We start from the raw sequence: 9,424 nt of genomic DNA on the forward strand, positions 1-9,424 counted from the left end.
ACGTGCTGGGGTCGCCAGAGACATTCCGCTAGAGCAGCTTTTTCTGGCATCGGGGCGCTCTCACGGCGATGAGGCACATTTGCCATCGCAGCGAGAGCGCCGTGAGAGCGCCGTAAAATGGACTGGAGGCATAAACTAGTGGCTGTGACCGCTCTGCGATCTCTGAACGATCAAAGATTTGATCACGCAACGAATGTCAAAGATTAAGAATGATTTTGTACGTTTTGTGCATTTTGTTGAAATTGCTTTTACATCTCACATCGTATTTTAATTATGAAATCAAGCAGGGTTCCATAAATCCGGTATTAATTGTTGTATGGTCGCTCAGGCCTAGTAGAAGGGCGGCGCCTGAATGAATGACCTGTGTGTTCTCCATTGAAACTACTGTCATTCTTGTTTTCAGGGGTCTTTATACCCCCCTCACATTAGGCGAAAATCGATCGGACGACGAGTCTGCGAGCTCTAAATTACGAGAAGGCTTGACCCTGCTGCCGACGAAGAAATGACAGAGATCCCCCCTTCCAGTCAGGGTCATGCAATTTAGAGCTCACAGACTCGTCGTCTGATCGATTTTCGCCTAATGTGAGGGGGGTATTAGTCTTCACCGAGCTGGGTCGGATTTGTCCGACACCTGACTTGTTCATTTCCCCGTACACCCCTGTCGCATTATCCACGATCTTCGGGCGTATCGATGGAAGATCGGACATATTTAAGATCGACAGAGGGTTGCGAGTATTTTTCACCTGAAAACCGTCCCTGTCACATGTAAGACATACTTTGTACCTTGACCAATTGTTGTGAAATAAAGTTATTATTATAAGCGAGGCTCGGGCGATTGCCGCAGAATCGATGTCCGATCGATTTTCGCCAAATGTGACAGGGGTATTACACACACAGTAGGACACCAATGAGCAAACAAAATTGGATTTATACGATCTATAACTTTATTACAGTGGTCTATGGTATAAAAGTATAATTTGAAAGACAGCAAAACGCACAAAACTTCAAAAATTTGATCGGGTGTTCTCAACTGTCGTCAATTGATATATTGAAGCTGTGATACCAAAACACTTCAAAGACTATTCATTAAGTTACCACACATTCATTCAGTCTAAAAACTAGTTATAGGTTATTTACGTGTTTGGTCTGTAGCAGTTTGGTGAGGGAACCTTTGCTTTAGATATGCACCATATATGGAATTTCTCACAGGGATTAAGGGTCATACGATGATGTCATATATATTCCTCCATCCGAAAGATTACGTTTCATAAAAGAGGCCAGTAACCATTAGTTGCCGAGGGAAGACTAAATTTTCCCTAAGAACACATGGTATGTCGGAAACGAATAAATCTTGCACGGCATGTACCAAATGCGAAACGAATTCATTTCATCTCTCAAAGCCATAAGTAGAATATTCGTGTAAATAGGAAAAACAGGGACATCCCCATATCGTATGTTAGAATGGAATGTGCCAAATGTACGAATGAGGCTGTGTGACCACCTCCTGCATCAGTTCGAGACAGAAGAGAAGTCGAGACCAGTAGTCGAGACCAAACTTCGTCAGGCATTTACAGTGGTGAGTACCGACTCTTTTCTTTTTTAGCACTTGTATATTATGCTTAGTTTGAGGAGCAATACAGGGCAGTGGTGACGGGACTGAGCAGAGACAGGGCTGTGCGGACGGAGTCTGAACGGGGTCTGGGCGGGCATAGGGCCGTGCGGACGGGGTGTGAGCGGGGACAGGGCCGTGCGGACGGGGTGTGAGCGGGGACAGGGCCGTGCGGACGGGGTCTGAGCGGGAACAGGGCCGTGTGGATGGGGTCTGAGCGGGAATAGGGCCGTGTGGACGGGGTCTGAGCGGGGACAGGGCCGTGAAGACGGGGCTGGGTGGGAACAGGGCCGTGAGGACGGGGTGTGAGCGGAGACAGGGCCGTGAGGACGGGGGCTGAGCGGGCACGGGGCCGTGAGGACGGGGTCTGAGCGGGGATGGCCATGAGGACGGGGTCTGGGCGGGGACAGGGCCGTGAGGACGGGGGCTGAGCGGGGCCGGGGCCGTGAGGACGGGGTGTGAGCGGGACAGGGCCGTGAGGACGGGGTCTGAGCGGGGTGTGAGTGGGAACAGGGCCGTGCTGACGGGGTTTGGGCGGGCATAGGGCCGTGTGGATGGGGTCTGATCGGGCACAGGGCCGTGCGGACGGGGTCTGCGGGGACAGAGCCGTGAGGACGGGGTCTGGGCGGGGACAGGGCCGTGAGGACGGGTCTGAGCGGGGACAGGGCCGTGCGGATGGGGTCTGAGCGGGCACAGGGCCATGTGAGCGGGGTCTGAGCGGGGGCAGGGCCGTGAGGACGGGGTCTGAGCGGGGGCAGGGCCGTGAGAACGGGGCTGGGCGGGGACAGGGCCGTGTGGACGGGGTGTGAGCGGGGACAGGGCCGTGTGGGCTGGGTCTGAGCGGGAAGAGGCCAGTGAATACGGGGTCTCAGCGGAAACAGGGCCGTGCGGACGGGGTGTGAGCGGGGACAGGGCCATGTGAGCGGGGTGTGAGCGGGGGCAGGGCCGTGAGAACGGGGCTGGGCGGGGACAGCTCGACGGGGACAGGGCCGTGAGAACGGGGGCTGAGCGGGGACAGGGCCGTGAGGACGGGGTCTGAGCGGGGACAGGGCCGTGAGGACGGGGCTGAGCGGGGACAGGGCCGTGTAGACGGGGTGTGAGCGGGGACAGGGCCGTAAGGACGGGGATGGGAATGGACAGGGCCGTGAGGACGGGGTCTGAGCGGGGACAGGGCTGTGTGGACGGGGTGTGAGCGGGGACAGGGCCGTGAGGACGGGGTGTGACCGGGCACAGTGCCGTGAGGACGGGGTGTGAGCGGGGACAGGGCCGTGTGGACGGGGTCTGAGCGGGGACAAGGCCGTGAGTGGGTGTGAAGATGATGTCATTACAATACCAGATTATAACGGTAGATAAATTTATCTTCTTCATGCAGGTTTAGAGACAACTTCGAGTCATCATGGCTTTCCGTCACATCCTGGTGATTTCTGTCGTCCTTTTTGCCGTCTTCAGTATTGAAGGTGAGTTGTTGGTTAAAAAAATTCCTTTAACAAAAAAACAGGCATCCATACTTGAATACAGTCTTTTGCGTCGCAAAGTCTTTTTTCACTTCCGAGCAAGGCTTTAAAATCACGTTCATACAAGAATGACTCTAATCATTCAAGTTTGGCGGAAACAGAAGGTGTGTTTTATTCATAAAGCTCGGGCAATCCGCCCGAGACTTAGGAAAAATACAACCATGAGAATCAACGGTATTATGTAAAAGCTTAGGTAACATCTGTAAACCCATATAAAGAAATAATGGAATATTTCAACTTCTTTACAAATCTAATACTTTCGATCATCGACTTAACAGCCTCGAACCATGACATGGGAAATATTTTGGAGAGTCAATTCTTCATAAATTTAGCCTCCATCCCAATACCAGCAGGTAACACCTTGAATAAGAAACCTCACTACAAGAAAGCTGAAATGTAGCAACGGGGTTGAAGGCTAGTAGCTCTTCGTACAATTTTACCTAATGACGAGAGACCTTAAAGTACGTTACAATCATGGAAAGACTCTTCCTAAACACAATCCCTAGTAAAGTCATGATTTAACAACCTGTTACGACTGTGACTATTCATCCATACAAACTTGCCATTGTGATAACCTTACAACACGTTACTATGGCATTCATCCTAATCGCAAACTTAAACATTGGTATATCCTCATCCAACATATTATATCTGTAACAATTCACAAATAGAGCTGTAACTTGGGACAACCCTATCAATCATTATATATTTCAAAATACGACATGTCACATCATCACGACTAATATAAGCAGCAATGAAAGCTTAAATTAGGCTAACTGGTTAAAACTCATCAGAAATCAGTAATGTAATAGCAACAAAACTTCTCACACCTAACAGTATCATAAACAAATGCGTTAATACAGAAAGTTTACACGTATTAATCTTCTAAGAATGATATATCAAGACACTGCATGTAAGAGAGTCTACAGGCACTTCGCGGCTCATCAGTCCGGGTTGGCTGGAACAGTGAAGTTCGACGAGCTGGATGTCGGATCGATGTTGGATGAACAGGTGCTTGGGCAATCCGCCCAAGTGAAGAGCGGGAGGTGGCAGACAAACGTTAAGTCGAAGAACTGGATGTCCCAGCCAAAGTGAACTTGGGTGCTGTATGAAAAGACGCTTGGGCAGTCCGCCAACGTGAGTCTAACAGAAGCAATACCACGGACTCAGTGAGTTAAAGACACTTTACATCCTTCTGCGCCCAATTGACTAGTCCACCAACTCTGATGTGCTGTAGAAAGTTACTGGGCTGGTATTTTTCTGAATTTTCAAGTGGAGCTACTGACCAATAGTATATTTCAGACTATATGTATTACCTAAAGACTCACTGATATTAAGATATAAATATAATAAGCACAACTAGATTTGAGGCCTTCTAGGCCCTCGGCACAACATCTCAGAACATATTTTTTGACACAAATGTGGTATGTATATTTTCAGCAAAGAGCACTCTATAATGTTTAGGTGGTTCCAGCCCCACTAGTATTATTATAGCAGAGATATACTTTAATATGTTCAAAGTATTTTTAAGAATATGGCATATGTGAAATATTCATGGCAGCCTGACAGGGAAGTTGGAATATGCACACCCACAGGACAAATTGAAGGTTAAAGTACAACTTGTCTGCTTACCCGACATGTCCTTTGGGACAAATAAAAACATTGCATATGGTTGCGCCTTTAAGAAAAAGATAACAAGCCGAAATTGCAACTTTTGGCCATTCCAGACATGAAATGTGATCTCTTTGTTTGGATAAAGTGACAATATGGCCAATAAATTTGTTGAATTCCCTGACAGCAGGGTACTAGTCTACCTAAGGAGAACAATGGGTGAGTTCCAGCTTGTCACACCTCAGCTTGGGTTCTGTTGATCAAATGATAAACAAACTGTTTGAAATAGATTAATAATGTATATACTGCCATATATTTGTCCGATTTGTTAATCATTCAACTATGCACTAGCTTTACATTGCAGTAATGCTGAATGTCCTTCTCATTCCAGCAATGTACAATTATTAACCTAACAATAATTTTAAGCATACTGGCCTGGATATAGACATAATACATTATGGTACTTCATGTATCATTACTAGTTTAAAAGCAGTGATGCACAATTATTAACCTAACAATAATTTTTGAGCATACTGGCCTGGAAATAGAAATAATACATTATGATACGTGTAACATTACTAGTTTAAAAGCAATGAGTTTAAAATAATCAGCCTCCTTCTTTGGGGGAAACATGGTCAATTTTTGGGGTATGTTCTTGACTTCAGAAACTGAAAGACTAAAGCATGTTTTCTTATTGTAGATTAAAGAAAGAAAAAAAAAATGCAGAGAAACAGTAGCACCCGGGAATCTTGTAATTAGTCTGGTGGATAGCAACGGAAGTACTGTAAATGCATTTAAGTTCGCGGGGATTTAATTTCGCGGTAGCGGGAAAACGGACTTTTCGCGGTGGTTTTAATTTCGCGGTATCGCCATGCACTATAGACTCTTACTGTTATGGAAAAATGTTCGCGGTGGTTTTAAATTCGCGGTGAAGCGGCCGCCGCGAAAACCGCGAACATTAATCCACCGCGAACATTTCTGCATTTACAGTAATACTTTCTTGAAAGTTCTGAAGATTTCAGTCTGAAACAATTTCTTCTTCTGGTGGATCCGACCTGGAACATTAGCTGAAAGTATATGTATCATTTTCCTACAACAGTGATGTCAATCTGAAAAAAAAAGGGGTTTAGATAGCCCTGGTATTACTCGGGAAGATTGGGGCATTTATTTGAGAACAGTTTCTTGTTAGTCGAAATCAGATTATGCCCAAACTGGTCCCAGCGTATAATTGGTTGGATACAAGCGACTGAAGCTGGGCAATGTATTAAGTCAGCTGTACTGTATCATTTTCAAAGTTATTTGTACTTATGATGACAGCATGATTCAGACAGTGGCATTCAGAATATTTCTGGAAACACTACACCCAATACAAGCCCTGCTTACCTTCCCAGACAGTACCCCTACATGGTGCCAAGTAATCTCTCACCTGGCCAGTCGGTACACTAGGTGTGTGTGTGTGTGGGGGGGGGGGGGGGGGGGGAGCTATTATCGAATAATGGGTGAAATCCTGGGAAACTTGGGGTCAAAGGTGGTTGCTATGTGTTGCTAGCGGAGCCAACAACCACTTTGCTGGGGGTCTTCAAAGTGACTTAACCTTCTGAGGAACAGCGTAGGGGTCCAGCGTTGCTTCCCTGTAGAAAATGGGGCAAACTGGGCACGTGATGAATAACTGCAGTTACAAAACAAATGAATAGATTTGCAATAAAACATATAAACTGCAAATGCACAAGGTAACAAAACGTATTGAAATATTTTATGCGCATATCTAAATAGTGACCAGGTTTCGTACTTCAACGGCCATATGTTTGGCGCATATGATACTGACAATGAAGGGCATTATAGCGCAGCACTAAGCAACATTACAAAATAGCAAAGCAACCCTATTTACTATCATTGGAAATGGGAACAGAATTCTAAATACACCTCCGTACAATGAAGGACATTATAGTATAGCACTAAGGAATATGACAACATAGCAGAGCAACCCCATTTACTACCACTGGAAATGGGAACAGAATGCTCAATACACCTCCGTACAATGAAGGACAGTATAGCGCAGCACCAAGCAATACTACAGCATAACAGAGCAACCCCATTTACTATCATTGGAAATGGGAGCAGAGTTCTAAACACCTCCGTACAATAGAGACAGAGGACAATATAGCGCAGCACTAAGCAATATTATAACATAGCAGAGCAATCCCATTTACTACCACTGGAAATGGGAACAGAATTCTCAATACACCTCCGAACAATGGAGGGCAACATAGCGCAGCCTTAAGCAATATTACAACATAGCAGAGGAACCCCATTTACTACCACTGGAAATGGGAACAGAATTCTCAATACACATCAGTACAATGGAGGACAGTATAGCGCAGCAATGAGCAATGTCATAGCATGTCAGAACAACCTCAATACACCTCCGTACAATGGAGGACAGTATAGCGTAGCAATGGGCAATATTGGGAAATGCGAACAGAGTTCTTAAGGAAGATTTATAAAGGCGAAATCAGTCCTTGCACCTAAGAGAATAGTAACAGAAAACATGAAAGCACATAAGGCCGGAACACGACCTGAAATTTCATGTCTATGCTAGCCAACCAAGGACGTCCTTGAGCCAACGGATGGCGGGGCTACATAGACTGGTGCTACATGCCACTGGAATGGGAACAGAAAACAACAAGCCACGAATTTTTCCCAATACTACCACTGGAATGGGAACTGAACACAACAAGCCAGGTGTAAAGGTGTAGCACTCTACAGTATGAGGTTGTTGCAAAACATAGACAACTATAGTCAAATATAGAAGAAAAATTTTATCCCATTACTACCACTGGAATGGGAACAGAACACAAAAAGCCTCGTGTGAAGCATTGATACAGGTAATGCCTGATGCAATCATGATAAACACAAGGCAAAACATATGGTGATAAGAAAACATTTCAAGTTGAATGTAAAAGTAATCGGATATGCCAATGCCAAGCCAAGCGCCTGGAACATCGGTAAACATTGAATAAATACACAACAGGGTCGAATGTGCATCCACCTACAAGAAAGGAGTTGTGAATAAGGATCAGAAAAAGGGGGGTAAGCAGAATGATATCAGGACAATGATGCTATCAATGGTGAAAGAATGGGGCGGTGGGAGGGAAAAAATCGCAGGAGATCTCAAGAAGACGAACCTTCCGACAGCGTGGTTGGGTTTTTCTGCCAGGAGAGTTGACTCATGAATATTAATTAACTGGCTCTCTGGCTCTCCCAGCTCCGCGTGCTCGGAGCGTGATCATGAATATTCAAAAGCATGTGCGAGACAGAATTACGTGTAAACCAAGGAAGCTCATGAATATTAAGTAGTGCAAGTCTCGCAACGTTTTGGCGCCAAAACCCCAGCCTTGCTCGGGCCGTTCAAAATCAATTTGCGTCGCAAAGTCTTTTTTCACTTCCGAGCAAGGCTTTAAAATCACGTTCATACAAGAATGACTCTAATCATTCAAGTTTGGCGGAAACAGAAGGTGTGTTTTATTCATAAAGCTCGGGCAATCCGCCCGAGACTTAGGAAAAATACAACCATGAGAATCAACGGTATTATGTAAAAGCTTAGGTAACATCTGTAAACCCATATAAAGAAATAATGGAATATTTCAACTTCTTTACAAATCTAATACTTTCGATCATCGACTTAACAGCCTCGAGCCATGACATGGGAAATATTTTGGAGAGTCAATTCTTCATAAATTTAGCCACCAAAACCCGCTATGTGCGGGGCAAAAAGATCGACAGCAGTAACAAGGCGCCAAAACAGAGCGACATGCGACGGGCCCGTACAGAACTGGCGGATATGATTACGCCACATGTCATGGATGTTAAAATGCTGCTTATTTGAAAATAAATTCCTCAATGCGGTAAATTGTGAGATAGACACATTTTGAAAAGGGATGCATGAGGCATATAACCAGTTTTGATCACAAGTATGTCTTAAAGATCGCAGCTACCCACCGTGTGGATCCGTTGTTGCAAAATAGAATGGTATAAATAAACAATGTAACGTTACGTCAAGATGAACTAAATAAGGGGACTAAACATTCTTGAGAGGGGAATAAACAGACCAATATACAAGTACACGAAAAAACAAACTAGGAAAAGGTGAATTTAATAGATTACCAGCTGTATTATGTGACGAGAGTTTTCCCCCTGGTTGAAAAACCACTAGCAAAAAGCTAACGATCCGCCTGGTTCTGAATATTTCAACACTAGCCAGCTACTAAGTAAAACTAAGGGTTTGCTCGTCGTGCTGGACGGCAATCCGCCGATTTCCAGATATTTTAGAAATTTTGACCTGATTTCAAAGCGGCCACAAGGGCTCCCCGTATATTCTTGTTACAGTAGTAGATGGAATTCCAGTAGTTTGACAAATGGAGAACGGCGTAAGCATAGTAGGCGGCATAATTACCGCCACGGAACCGTAAAAAACACGGAAACCGTTCGCCTGTCACGTGGAGTTGTATGGCAGGATGGAATCTCGGCAACTCGCCAGCTATTGTCGGCCGCATTTTGGGCTTATGTGAATCAGAAGTTATTGACAACCCGTAGGTGTTGTATATCATACAAACTAAAACTGTAAATGTTACAGAATGAACGTCGCGACGCCAGGATTGGTTCATGAGGGGATCTCGGCAGCCCGCCGACT

The 9,424-nt window shown here is 45.3% G+C and overlaps 2 protein-coding genes across 2 annotated transcripts in view; one reads left to right on the forward strand and one right to left on the reverse strand.

Annotated features, from left to right (window-relative positions):
* The first annotated feature begins 1,374 nt into the window (after positions 1-1,374).
* LOC118422210 (lisH domain-containing protein C1711.05-like) overlaps positions 1,375-9,424 on the forward strand; it is an 18,268-nt gene continuing 10,218 nt past the window's right edge. The window contains exons 1-2 of the mRNA XM_035829726.1: positions 1,375-1,576; positions 2,982-3,066. Of these exons, the coding sequence (XP_035685619.1) occupies positions 3,006-3,066 (61 nt within the window). The 5' untranslated portion in view covers positions 1,375-1,576; positions 2,982-3,005. The remainder of the gene's footprint in view (positions 1,577-2,981; positions 3,067-9,424) is intronic.
* LOC118422209 (vegetative cell wall protein gp1-like) lies at positions 1,457-2,977 on the reverse strand. The gene has a single exon (XM_035829725.1). It carries the CDS (start codon positions 2,975-2,977, stop codon positions 1,457-1,459), a length of 1,521 nt encoding a protein of 506 aa, XP_035685618.1.

The sequence above is a fragment of the Branchiostoma floridae genome, chromosome 9 (assembly GCF_000003815.2).
Source record: "Branchiostoma floridae strain S238N-H82 chromosome 9, Bfl_VNyyK, whole genome shotgun sequence".
NCBI classification, from domain to species: domain Eukaryota; kingdom Metazoa; phylum Chordata; class Leptocardii; order Amphioxiformes; family Branchiostomatidae; genus Branchiostoma; species Branchiostoma floridae.

Excerpts from the sequence above, each read along its gene's own strand:
- LOC118422209 (XM_035829725.1), bottom strand. The coding sequence starts at position 2,977 with ATGAAGAAGATAAATTTATCTACCGTTATAATCTGGTATTGTAATGAC.